The 12,880-nt window shown below is 38.8% G+C and overlaps 3 protein-coding genes and 1 non-coding gene across 5 annotated transcripts; all 4 read left to right on the top strand.

Annotated features, from left to right (window-relative positions):
• The first annotated feature begins 705 nt into the window (after nt 1–705).
• On the top strand, nt 706–3,893 carry LOC18607692 (endoglucanase 24-like). Its single transcript, XM_007041969.3, has 4 exons — nt 706–1,511; nt 2,377–2,676; nt 2,763–2,924; nt 3,030–3,893. Exons 1-4 carry the CDS (start codon nt 1,086–1,088, stop codon nt 3,636–3,638), a joined length of 1,497 nt encoding a protein of 498 aa, XP_007042031.3. The 5' UTR covers nt 706–1,085; the 3' UTR covers nt 3,639–3,893.
• A 2,962-nt stretch (nt 3,894–6,855) lies between these two features.
• On the top strand, nt 6,856–6,928 carry TRNAE-CUC (transfer RNA glutamic acid (anticodon CUC)). Its single transcript has one exon. It is a non-coding gene; the product is annotated as a tRNA-Glu (tRNA).
• Nucleotides 6,929–7,026: 98 nt separating this feature from the next.
• LOC18607691 (uncharacterized) lies at nt 7,027–9,192 on the top strand. Of its 2 annotated transcripts, none has more exons than XM_007041967.3 (2): nt 7,027–7,178; nt 8,325–9,192. In XM_007041967.3, exon 2 carries the CDS (start codon nt 8,327–8,329, stop codon nt 9,074–9,076), a length of 750 nt encoding a protein of 249 aa, XP_007042029.3. In that variant the 5' UTR covers nt 7,027–7,178; nt 8,325–8,326; the 3' UTR covers nt 9,077–9,192. The 2 variants fall into 2 exon arrangements, with proteins under 2 accessions (XP_007042029.3, XP_007042030.3); XM_007041968.3 differs by having other exon boundaries at nt 7,032–7,178; nt 8,317–9,192.
• Nucleotides 9,193–10,171: 979 nt separating this feature from the next.
• On the top strand, nt 10,172–12,668 carry FBA1 (fructose-bisphosphate aldolase 1). The gene is made up of 6 exons (XM_007041966.3): nt 10,172–10,464; nt 11,012–11,281; nt 11,403–11,512; nt 11,619–11,709; nt 11,806–12,075; nt 12,183–12,668. Exons 1-6 carry the CDS (start codon nt 10,288–10,290, stop codon nt 12,459–12,461), a joined length of 1,197 nt encoding a protein of 398 aa, XP_007042028.3. The 5' UTR covers nt 10,172–10,287; the 3' UTR covers nt 12,462–12,668.
• The last annotated feature ends 212 nt before the right edge of the window (nt 12,669–12,880 follow it).

Genomic DNA, 12,880 nt, shown 5'->3' with positions numbered 1-12,880 from the left:
GAGTTTTTAAAGATATTAATCCATCTTTCTACCTAAAGGGCCAACAATTGAAATTTATGTTAGCTAATTAGCATAAACAAATTGATTTTGAGGGGCTAGCTACTTATATTTGGAACATATTTATTAGATAAATCAAAGCAATTATACTATATAACACTTAAATTTTGAGTATGAACCAATTTATATTAAAGTTGTCCATTTGTTTAGCTAAACAAACAGCCCTAGTTTGAGTAATTTCTCATCGTTACATGATGTGATTAGTGTTAATTTCAATCTCAAGTTAATTGTTTCCTTCATTTTCAATTTTTTTCTTTTTTAATTAATTTGTATTTATCTTTCTATTCAATTTAAAATCATTAAAATTTCAACAGGAAGTTAAAGGTTTGTATTTGATACAATATTTATATACTAGCATTTAACTGCAAAATATCATCCAATAAATGTATAAATATAAATATTCAAAAATCTCTCAAAATAAATATTTTTAAAATTAAAAATATTTTTTAAAAATTTCCTAATTTTAAATTTATTTATTAATTAGATGATAATATTTAAAGTGATATTATAATCAAATATAAATCTATAAATTAATTGTACAAGATCGCTTCAAGAAAGGAAGCTGGCCCTTTTCTTATAATCCATAAATTAAAGTTGATGAAATCTGCAACGTGGCGGAGCCGCCAAACTCGGCCTTAAAGTGTTCCACTTCCTGATCCGTAAAGCGTTCGAGCGTTACAGACAGCCTTCAATCTGAGAGTATAAAAGTTAATAATCCCTGTTTCGGCTTCTTACTCTTTATGTGTTTTGTAAACCGAAGGGACCCCAGGTCAAAACGACCCTGCGTCCTGGTCTCCTCTCTCCCTTTGCTTTGGCCTTTTTTAGCTTGCAAGCAAATTGTGCACTCGCGTTTGTGATGCATGTGAAGTTCACTGACACAACCCAAATCAGTGTCGGCTCTTCTACGCTTTCCCTCACTCACTCTCTCGCTCGTGACCCTCCCTAAATCTACTTCCTACTAATAGTGATCATATTTCCTGATACAAAAACGAAACCCAACGGAAAGAACCGTATCCCCACTCGAAGCTATGAAACTCTCTTCTCTGTTTCATCAACCTTTTCTTTTCATTTCGCTTATTATTTTTCCGGGATTCCCTTTGGTTCATTCCAGCTACCATGACTACTCTGACGCATTGTCCAAATCAATTCTGTTTTTTGAGGGGCAACGTTCGGGTTTCTTGCCACAAAACCAACGTATGGGATGGAGGGCTAATTCAGGATTGAGCGACGGTTGGATGTATAACACGGACTTAACCGGCGGATACTACGACGCCGGTGACAATGTTAAGTTCGGGTTCCCTATGGCTTTCACGACGACAATGTTGGCCTGGAGCGTGATTGAGTTCGGAGATTTAATGCCGCCGAATGAGCTGAGAAATGCTTTGGTGGCGATCCGTTGGGCCACTGATTATTTGCTGAAAACTGTCTCTCAGCCTAACCGGATTTTCGTTCAGGTAAAATCCATTGTTAACTTTAGTAATGGTACTCGGTTTTTTTTTTTTTTTGTGATTTTCTGAATTGAATGGGGGCAATTTGGAAACTCGGGTTCATTGCTGATGGCTTTCAGTTGAACTAATCCGTGACTGGGTAAAACGTGGCTGGTGGCTCTAGTCCATGGTTGTCGTTTTCTAACCAATTTTGCCCTGGAAATCTTACTTTTGCTTCTTCGGATGCGCATTTAGCAGTGCCACCTGCTCTTGAAATCTTAGGTGGGAATGGGAGCTGGTAAAATAAAAGAAAAACCAGAGTAAAGTTCGGTAAATGAATGGTAATCTAATTCAATCCATTAATCCAAATCCAATAACAAACCAATTTGTTTGTTTCTGTCTTAAGTCAGCTTTCAGTTCCTAAATCAAAGACTGAAAGTAACAGGGCATGTTTTTTTACTGTCAATAGAAAAACGAATGCTTATTTTTATAGTGTTAAAACGAGTGTAATTAAGGTTTGACGCTTGTTGGTGGGGTCACGTGGGCGACTGTTTTGTTTATAACTCAAAGCGTTCTTGTGCTTAAGAAACTTATTTATTAGTAAAAAAATTTCAACTTGTTGGTTAATATTTGATGCTGGGGTAGACCAATTTTCTCTTCTGGTACACTAACTACTCATGTAAAGCTGGAATCTGGACCATATTTTTTTCTTCTTAAAGTCGTTGAATTGCATGGGTCAAGTTACCGTCCCTATCGTCCTTTGTGTTCCACATGGATAGGATATGTCTCTACTCCTCGTTTGATCTCCCCACGCGCCCAGCTTGCAAGCAATGTACAGTTCCGATGGTCTGGGTGTTTAATTATCTTCCTACTGCTACTTACTGTTGGTTAGGTTGGGGATCCAAATATAGACCATAGCTGTTGGGAGAGACCAGAAGATATGGACACGGCCAGGACCGTTTACGCCGTGGATGCACCGAATCCAGCTTCCGATGTGGCCGCCGAGACAGCAGCAGCTCTGGCAGCTTCGTCCATGGCTTTCAGATCAGTAGACCCAGGATATGCCGAGACGTTGTTACGAAATGCCGTTCAGAGTTTCCAATTTGCTGACAATTTTAGAGGTGCTTATAGTGACAACTCAAATATTAGAGACGGGGTGTGCCCTTTTTACTGTGATTTTAGCGGGTATCAAGTAAGTAAAATACTGAGATAAAAGTAGCTTAAGAATGTTCACATTTGGTTTCATTTAATTTGATTGGGCTGTGTGTGTGTGGATAGGATGAATTGCTTTGGGGAGCAGCATGGTTAAGGAGGGCGTCTCAAGATGACTCTTACCTTAATTACATAGAAAACAATGGCAAAACCCTTGGTGCGGATGACAATGTTAATGAATTTGGGTGGGACAACAAGCACGCTGGTCTAAATGTTCTTGTCTCCAAGGTCAAGGCTTAGCTCGTTTAATTTCCCGAATACAACCCTGTCTTCCCAAGCATTTAATTGGTAAAAACTATGTGATATTGACTTTGGTCGTCCTGTTCTTTTCAGGAAGTGCTAGAAGGAAATATGTACTCTCTACAATCATACAAAGCCTCGGCTGATAGCTTCATGTGCACATTAACTCCCGACTCATCATCATCCCACATTGAGTACACCCCTGGCGGCCTCATCTACAAGCCTGGCGGCAGCAACTTGCAACATGCGACGACCATTTCATTCCTCCTCCTCGTTTATGCTAATTACCTCGCTCGCACTTCACAAACAGTCAACTGTGGGAACCTGATGGTTGGCCCGGGTTCTCTTCGGATGCAGGCCAAGAAGCAAGTCGATTACATTCTAGGTGATAATCCAATGGGATTGTCTTACATGGTTGGTTATAGCAACTATTTCCCGCAAAGGATTCATCATCGTGGCTCCTCGTTACCATCCGTAAAGGATCATCCTGCATTCATCGCTTGCAAGGAGGGTTCGATTTATTTTAATTCAACGAATCCTAACCCAAACGTCTTAGTTGGTGCTATAGTGGGAGGGCCTGGAGAAGATGACGTTTATGGCGATGATAGAGTTGATTTTAGGAAGTCAGAGCCGACTACCTACATTAATGCACCATTTGTTGGTGTATTAGCCTATTTTGCAGCTAATCCCAACCCTAGCTAGCTCCAAAGCAACTTGCTTTGTACATGGTCAATGATTTTTCCTTTTTTTGGGTGTTTTCAAAGTAGGAAAAGGTGTCTCTCATCTTGAGTGAAGCAAAAAGAGGGCAGAGGCCAGTCAGTTCAAGAAATTTTTTAAATATCGAATCACAAGACCTCCTTGTGACTTTTTAGAAAGAAAGGGAATTAAAGATCTTTTTTCAAAGGTGTCAAATCCTAATATGCCTTCAAAGTTTGCTCAATCAAACTATTTTTTCTCTATTTCTTTCCATAAATTAGCATTACATTAATGTTAGCATTGTATGCTTCATACAGGCAATTAGAAATGGGATGCTTGCCAATTAAAAGAATAATTTATCTTTTTCTTTATAAATGAAATTAATTTATTTTTTTTTCCTTTTCTTTCTCCTTGTCGAATAAAAGACCAAGCTCTGAAGATTCTTTTATAATCACGAGATTACACCAAATTTGATGCTTCATAAAAAAAATACAATTCTACCAAGTTTGACTGCAGGCAAGCCTTGTAAACTGTACAGTGCTAATTAAGTTGGATATAGTGGATGACCCAGATCCCAATTTCAACTTGACCCAGTTATAATCTACATAAAATAAAAAGGGTCTACAGACAGCTAAATTTTCTGACCAATTAATAAGCAAAACAACTCAAAAAAAACCCACCCAAAACATTATAACTTCTGTCTTTTTTATATGAGTAGGAACTAGGGACCCCAACTATTTCAAAAACCAATAATTGTACAGCTCCCGCACAAATGCCATTGCCAACCCTACAGCCTCTCTGTTATTGCCTTTTTCTTTTTCCTTGATTCATTATCACTTAAGTGTGACAGGAAATGCAATTTATATATTGAAAATTAATTAATTCTGAAGATATAATAAATTATGTCAGAAATTAATTACAAAAAGAAAAAGAAAAAAAAAACAGCTACAACAATGGAACTAACACTATCTCATTACATGAGGACTCCAATGAACCAGCAACTCTTCCCCATCCAACAGCAATTGGGGCATTGATTTTATGTGTCACCTACCATAATTTAAGTGCAATCATAGATAGTTAACCCGGCCCCCCATTCATGTTTTTCTATAGTCACCTACCATAGTAAATGGTCTCACGGTCATCGATCCTCGCCGGCAACCCACCGCATAGATCCGTACTCTACAGCAGCATTCTTGCCTTCCTCATTATTATCTCACTTTTATTGGTGGCTTAGGCTAATTATGGGCCGATCACCGGTCGTTAAATGACACATGGTGGCTTCGAAGTACCTGTGACGGTGTAACCTAATATTTGTCATGTATTGTAGGAAGAAAATTTTCCATTAATGTGATGTGTTGGTAGGGCATAATCTTGGGATGCCCCTGCTTGTTATGTTATGCATATTGTCTTGTATGTATATTCCAAGCGAAGAATATGCCTTAGGGAACAAATTCGAATAATGGTGCCATGCTATCTGAATCTATTGTCATGATTAAGTTTAAAACTGTTGATTAGCATTCTCTGTTCGATTCATCATCTAAAATATTAGCTGTTAAATGATGAGTAGTAACAAGAAACATGTGAGCTATATACAATAGATAATCGCTCGCATGCCATTAATCACTAATGGCATGTATGCCTATAGAATCACAAGGGACACACTGCTCGCCGATCAGTCGCTAGATCGCACGTTGTTCAGACTAATTATAACATCTTCTTTATTTTGTTGATAAAATATTGGTCACGTGAAGTGCTTACAAATATTCATTATTGAATCAAATTCTGTATTTATTTGAGAATATATATGTCTTGTTTAACAGATTGATATCACTAGAATTTAGGAGACTGGAAAGATTGAAAGGATGGTAATGAAGATGTGACAAGATAATATTAAGGACGGTAGGTCCTGGTGTATGGGCTTCATGATGTTTTCAAATTCCCAACAGCAGGGTCCATGAATGTGCATCTACAGGGAAAGCCTAGCCTACTAAACTCTAGCCCCTGGGCTTCAGTGGATATATCCGGTTCGATTAGGTAGGGCTCAAGCTGGTTTGTGGTTCATAGATGGCAGAAGAACAACTTGTGGCTTTTTCCCTCCCTCTCTCTAACTCTCCTTTCTTTTCCTTTTGGTGCCAAACCAAAAGCACTACTTAAGATTTTCCAATGAGCAAAATGAATGCAAAGTACACTACGATTAAAAGAAAAAGAAAGAATATTCCATTTATATGACTTTGCAATTATGGTACGTAGGATTAGTTCAATTTTTGCCTTGGCAGCGTAAAAGAGTATAACATTATAAGTTATCAAAGCACCATTAAATAGTGAAAATTTTGTCACTTAGTCCCCATGTTGAGCGGAGTCTCTTCCATCAACAATTCTTGTAGTACCAGCTAACCTTAGTCTAATAGCCTCTTTAATGCTGTTAGTGAGCTCATATGGTGTTCTCTGCGTACTTTCCCTTGTGCAGCTTACCATTCCTCTGCTTGCAATTTGTATAGATGTAAGCACTCCAAGATAGTATGAGGATGATCGAGATAAATGCCTTCCTCTTTAGTTTGTGTTGTGCTTAAGCAAATTCATTATTCCAATCTCCAATACCTATGGTCATGTTACAAGTTGTATGACATTATCTCAAATTTACTGTAAAACTTGTTTTCTCCACATTACTATATAGAAAATAGACTGTTAAGTACAAAAAATAAGAACAAAATCTCTGTAAATAACCTCTATTAAATGGTCCGAAAATAAAGACAAACATAGGTTTTTCAAACTAAACTTTCTCGTCATCATTCTTCTTTTATTAACATGGTATATACAAAAACCTTGATAGGAGATGAGATTACATAAATTTCATTTGTTCATATAAACAGCACAAATGTTAACTATGAAAAGTTAAAAAGTATGCAAAATTACACGTAATATGCCACCCCATTAATGCAAACACATTTTCAAAATTCAACTTAGAAGTCAACCATGACACATGTGATTCATCTTCAAAACATCACGCAAGCATTATCAATAATATGGACAATATCAATCATATACCAAGTTTTGATCTTTCCTTTAGTAGGGAGCTTATCAATAATAGCCATCCAGGCTAAGAGGGCCTGTTATTAGTTATTAGTAAATAGTAACAATGGGTTTATTCCAAAGGGATTAAAAAAGGCATATAATTAATAAATATAGAAAACTTTTAATGCTTAAACCAGCATCCTCCACATCATCCGTTGTAGTCTAGTTGGTTAGGATACTCGGCTCTCACCCGAGAGACCCGGGTTCAAGTCCCGGCAACGGAACTTCATTTTTCTGCAGGCAATAGAATATCCCTTTTATTCAACTTGACTCAAAACAGTGTCGTTTTCGCTACCCTTCCTAAAGGCTTGAAAGCTGGTTATTCTTTACACGTTGCCTTGCTGAAACGCCACGTTTACACCATTCCCTCAAACTCAAGTCTTCTTCCGTTCTTCTCAAGTCCTCAATAAAAGGGGCCCACTTTTCCTATCCTGCAAATTAGGGTTTTCAATCTGCTAAAATCATTTCAATTTGGTATGTAGATTTCTCCGCCTTAAACTTTTTCTCTTGTAAAGTTTCAATATTTCCCATTTTATCAAAGTATTGAACTTCGAGTTTCCATGTATTGCGTTAGGGGTTATGTTTATAATGGCTCTTTAAACTTTTTAATTAATTTTTGCCTTTCATCCCCATCAATTACTCCTTTACCACGAGGCCTTGATTTATGCTCCACTTTCAGAAACCAAAAAAGATTGCCAATTTATATGGAAAAAAATCGTTAATTTAATTATGCATTATTTTAAGTTGTTGCTATTAGTGTAACTTATTTGATTGCTAATTCAGACATCAGTTTTGGCCTTTTTGTTTTAATTTCCATTATTTATCAATTCAAGTTAAGGTGTAGTGGCTGATGTGAAAAGTTGCTTGATTAATATAATTTTCTGCTCTTAAATATTGTTATTTGAATTATGATTTTTGTTCTTGGCCCAAAAAATGAAATAGAATAAAAGCTTTTTGGTGGAACTTGTGTTGTTCTGATGAGGCCATTATTATTATGAATTTGCTTGGTTACTATTTGGCTAGGATTTGTTTAGAGAAGATTGCTGCAATGTTCTATGATCTGCTACTTTGATTAGTTGAAATCAAACTTAAATGTCAGATTGCGATATTCAATAAGTGTGTGTGCTGCCTTCCTTAGTTGAACTGGATTGTTTTTTTTTTTTAAATTGTTTATCTGGAGAATGCTTTAGATGAAAATTTAAAGAGGGGAGTCGGTTTTGTGGTTTTCAGCTATTTATAGTTATATGTACACTACAGGATGAGTACATGTCTATCTGATGCCAAATTTTTTTTTCTGGTAGTATACCTAACCATAAAACCTGGTTAGCTTATACGGTTGTCTGATGTGTAAAATTCATTGTTTGTTGAGTGAAAGCATCATAGTTGTTCTATGTTATGCACCTGAAGCAAGTATATTTTCTGGTTGTATACCTAACCATAAAACCTGGTTAGCTTATACGGTTGTCTGATGTGTAAAATTCAATGTTAGCTGAGTGAAAGCATCATAGTTGTTCTATGTTATGCACCTGAAGCAAGTATATTTTGTTCGATGAAGTTTTATGATGTGTAGCCTTGTCTTTGTTTGCCTGTTATTGACATTGTTTGCTGTAAGTTTTGTAGCAATGGATGTAGAAGAAGATACAAGAGAAGGCTCTGTTTCCTCTGTTATTCTTGAGTCTTTGGAATCTACCCAGAAGGGAGATAAGCTTTCTGCTGAGGATTTGGCTTGGGTTGATTCTTGTCTGATTTCAGATACTGAAATTTTGGAAAGAAACTGGACCTCTTTCAAAGATGTTTTGCTGGAGATCATTGGTGACCAACCTGAGTCACTCGACTCTTCTGCAACTGGAAGTGATGGTTTTGCTGGAGGAACTGAAATCAAGATAGTTCCTTCCACCGAGGAGGCAGAGACTGCCAAATACTCAAGAAGAACTGATGATGATCTTGTTGTCATTCCAATTAATGGAGACAGTGAAACAAACACTGATGGTGATCCAATCAAAAGGACTGCTTTTCGGTCCCGAGTTCTTCAGGAAGACTCCACTGAAACGTTTCGGGGAGATCCTTTCCTGCCTACCTACAATGAAGATGAGAGAAGGGGTGAAGCTATTGATTTAGGACTTGAATTGAGTTTATCTGCAGATGAGACGAATTCATCAATGGTGGATATCTTCAGGGTCTGGGATTTGGACATTCCAGCCGAGGAAGATGGTCTTATTAAACAGTTGAACAAGGCTATTGCTGAGCCTTCCTTTCAATCAATGCCATCAACTTTTGAAGATTCAATGGCATGGAAAGACTTGAAAGATGAGCCGCTAGATAATTTGATTGCTAGCATTGCAGATCTGTCTTTAAATAAAAGTTCTAGTTAAGTTATCTGTCCATATTAGAATCTAGTCATGTACATATGTAGGCTTGTTATATTGCCAAGATTTATGCTGCTGTGATCTCATGACATCAACAATGAGATAATAGGCGTTTGGTTGTTTCATCGGCTTAAGATGGTCTTTTCGTTTTGCATAGGATTTGAAAGAGACAATTCAAGTAGAATTGCAAGTAATTTGAACCCCGACTTCGGCTTAAGCCCCAACATGCCTTAGACAGTTAGACACCAAGACAGCTTTGTTGATTTTATTTTAGCCTGGCATCGCCACATTTCAAGGCCACCGTCTGCATCAAGAATCGACAGGCAGAGCATTAACTTAGAATTTGTTAGACTTCTCAAAGCAGTAGCATTTCCCAGTTTTCGTAGAATAAAACCCAGTTTTCTTTAACAAGCTCGAGCTCAGGCCACGATGTGGGGTATTGATTAGGTCTGCACAAATGCTGCTCGGCATTCCAACCACTAGGAGACATTGTTAAACAAAATGGTTCTAGCTTCTCAGTACGCTAAAGCAAAACTATCATTTTGGTGAATCTTAACCGCAGATCATATCCTTTTTCCATCAGCCACATGTACGCCAAATAATGGGGTCAACAAGATCAATGGCCCACCTGATGATACGGATTCTCCGTGGTCTACATGGCATTGAAAAATCTCAATGGACAAGATGACTTGGCATTCTGTCAACCGTCCGACATGGGGTTCACGATTTCATCAAACCCCTAAAAACTTAAAACCATGGCCATTAATCTGAACAAAATTAGAACCTCATGTTCACTTCCCGGAGGATTCTCTCAAACAAAGTCTAATTTGGACGTACAACATAGTGAATGTGATGCATTTGTCTATACCCTAATGACATTAGAAGAGGAAAAATCTGGGGCATTTCAAGCCCTTTTAATTTCTAAACATATTCTTTTACGAGGCGGGTATAACACCGTCCATATCAGCCAGGCATGCAGCCTGCCAAATGTGCAAGATTATCAGACACATGGCGGCACGAGATTCGCCGGCGCATGACAGCCTCAAATGTGACATCCCATTCCCATGACAATAGACTGCACAACTATAAATACAGTGAGTGAGACTTGCATGTGTGGTTAAGAAGCCCCAAGTTGAGAGGAGATAAGGTTAGAGTGAAGCCCGTTATAGGCTCAAGCGGTTAGCCTCCATCAAAGCAAACGAAAAAGAGAGAAAGAAATGGCATCAGCTTCCGCAACTCTCCTCAAGTCTTCTCCTATCCTGGACAAGTCTGAGTGGGTTAAGGGCCAAAACCTCCGCCAGCCTTCAGTTTCTGTTGTCAGATGCCACCCCACCGCCCCATCAGCCCTCACCGTCCGTGCCAGTTCCTACGCTGATGAGCTTATTAAGACCGCGGTATGTGTACTCAATGCTACTCGACTCTTCTTATACGATATATAAAATATTTAAGTCTTCGAGTTCGATATAGATTTAATCTCCTGAACCATCTTTTTATATATTAGCTTAGCTTAGTTAAGCTATGCTACACTAAATTCCTAATTTGCGTCACTTTAACGTATTCCTATGATATTCTTATATATGAATACGATAAGTTTATTAAAAAGACAAGATATTCACGTGAGACACGTTTCTGTGTCCGACACATTATCTTGAATTCATGTTAGAATAGTTTATAAGTGCAACTGCTCACTCTATCTAGTTAGATAATTCAGATTATATGTGATTCAAAGAACTTAAAAAAAAATTAATTCAAACAAGTGTAAAAGGAAAATAAGTCACCAATCCTGTTAAAGAGATTGCAAGTAAAATAAATTAATCTATGTAGTTTCTGGGTGGTTTAATTTTATTGATTAGATTATATTGCTACTTTTGTGAATGAGTTTCTGAACTATGTAGGACACACCATTTGACGTGCGTTTTCCTTTCTTTCCTCTGGATGTAGAAAACCATTGCATCCCCAGGCCGTGGTATTTTGGCCATGGACGAATCAAATGCTACATGTGGGAAGAGACTTGCCTCAATCGGTCTAGAGAACACTGAGGCTAACCGCCAAGCATACCGTACGCTTCTGGTGTCAGCCCCTGGCCTCGGCGAGTACATCTCTGGAGCTATCCTTTTCGAGGAGACTCTCTACCAATCTACCACCGATGGAAAAAAGATGGTTGATGTTCTTGTTGAGCAAAACATTGTCCCTGGTATCAAAGTTGACAAGGTAAAGCCAAAGCCAATAACCTCATAGCAAGTTACGCATACATATGATGTTTAAGGAGGCAATGGAATTTTGTTTGATCAGAATTTCACCAACACTGGTTAATCGATGATGATAAATGCAGGGTTTGGTACCCCTCCCTGGTTCCAACAACGAGTCCTGGTGCCAGGGCCTTGACGGTCTTTCCTCCCGCACAGCTGCCTACTACCAGCAGGGTGCTCGTTTCGCCAAATGGTACTCCCAGTTTTTTGATAAATTCTCACTCATATTTAGATAGTGTTAAAAAGAGGGAAAAAAAAAAAGCAATCTTGTTTAACACTAGCCTTTTTTGATTGGCCAGGCGTACGGTTGTGAGCATTCCCAACGGCCCATCTGCCTTGGCAGTTAAAGAAGCAGCTTGGGGTCTTGCCCGCTATGCCGCCATTTCTCAAGTAAGTCGAGAGATGAGAATTATGGTGAGAATTTTTCTATATCACAGTGTGCTTGTGAATTGTTACCCAGAAATTTTTGCTGCTTTTTGTTTGCAGGACAGTGGATTGGTCCCAATTGTGGAGCCAGAAATCTTGCTTGATGGTGAGCATGGAATCGACAGGACTTTCGAAGTAGCCAAGAAGGTTTGGGCTGAGGTTTTCTTCTACCTTGCCGAGAACAATGTCATGTTTGAGGGTATCCTCCTCAAGCCCAGCATGGTCACTCCTGGAGCAGAATGCAAGGAGAAGGCCACCCCTCAGCAAGTTGCTGACTACACCCTCAAGCTCCTCCACAGGAGAATCCCCCCAGCTGTCCCCGGAATCATGGTACATTTCTTTACAACCATTGTGATCTAATCAAGGATTTGCTTGGTGTAAATTAGTAAATCCAGTACTAATGGTTTACAAACCATTTCTGTTTTTCTGCTGTGCAGTTCTTGTCTGGTGGGCAATCTGAGGTTGAAGCCACCCTCAACTTGAACGCAATGAACCAGTCTCCCAACCCGTGGCACGTCTCATTCTCTTATGCCAGAGCTCTCCAGAACACTTGCTTGAAGACATGGGGAGGCAGACCCGAGAATGTTAAGGCCGCTCAGGAGGTACTTCTTGTCCGTGCCAAGGCCAACTCACTTGCTCAGCTTGGCAAATACACCGGTGAGGGAGAATCAGAGGAGGCCAAGAAAGGAATGTTTGTCAAGGGCTACGTCTACTAAGCTGCAGAAGAGATAATAAACGCTTGAAGATGAAGGAGATAACCGGGATCTAGCTAGTTTCTCTCACATGTGTTAATGGTTTTATAGCCCTGGAGACTATTTTTGTTCTTGATTACATGTACTTTTAGCCACTTAATAAACTTCTTGGAGACTATTATGTATGCATCATCACATACTAAAATGCTAGAATGTGCATTTTGAGCTCCAGTATTTGGGTCTACTCTGATTCCTGCATTATCGATTTCTCAGCCTGCATGATGCTGTTTGCTACAGCTATACCGCAATCCACCTCAGTAAACATGCTCTGCAGATGCAGCCCTGCTCTTCTGGTAACAAATCATGCCATGGATCGGAATTGTTCGAACTGCCCACTTTTTGGTTTCTCTTAAAGATTAGTACTGGGTCCAAGCAAACAGAAA

The sequence above is a fragment of the Theobroma cacao genome, chromosome 2, assembly GCF_053813885.1.
Source record: "Theobroma cacao isolate CCN51 chromosome 2, ASM5381388v1, whole genome shotgun sequence".
Taxonomy (NCBI): Eukaryota; Viridiplantae; Streptophyta; class Magnoliopsida; order Malvales; family Malvaceae; genus Theobroma; species Theobroma cacao.
This window is presented reverse-complemented; position numbering and strand designations above follow the sequence as displayed.

What these genes read in the sequence shown, in the direction of transcription:
- LOC18607691 (XM_007041967.3), top strand. Translation starts at nt 8,327, where the DNA reads ATGGATGTAGAAGAAGATACAAGAGAAGGCTCTGTTTCCTCTGTTATT.
- LOC18607692 (XM_007041969.3), top strand. Translation starts at nt 1,086, where the DNA reads ATGAAACTCTCTTCTCTGTTTCATCAACCTTTTCTTTTCATTTCGCTT. An exon ending in CTAACCGGATTTTCGTTCAG is followed by an intron (nt 1,512 to 2,376) that starts GTAAAATCCATT and finishes ACTGTTGGTTAG; the next exon opens with GTTGGGGATCCAAATATAGA. An exon ending in TAAATGTTCTTGTCTCCAAG is followed by an intron (nt 2,925 to 3,029) that starts GTCAAGGCTTAG and finishes TGTTCTTTTCAG; the next exon opens with GAAGTGCTAGAAGGAAATAT.
- FBA1 (XM_007041966.3), top strand. Translation starts at nt 10,288, where the DNA reads ATGGCATCAGCTTCCGCAACTCTCCTCAAGTCTTCTCCTATCCTGGAC. An exon ending in ATGAGCTTATTAAGACCGCG is followed by an intron (nt 10,465 to 11,011) that starts GTATGTGTACTC and finishes CTCTGGATGTAG; the next exon opens with AAAACCATTGCATCCCCAGG. An exon ending in GCTATGCCGCCATTTCTCAA is followed by an intron (nt 11,710 to 11,805) that starts GTAAGTCGAGAG and finishes TTTTGTTTGCAG; the next exon opens with GACAGTGGATTGGTCCCAAT.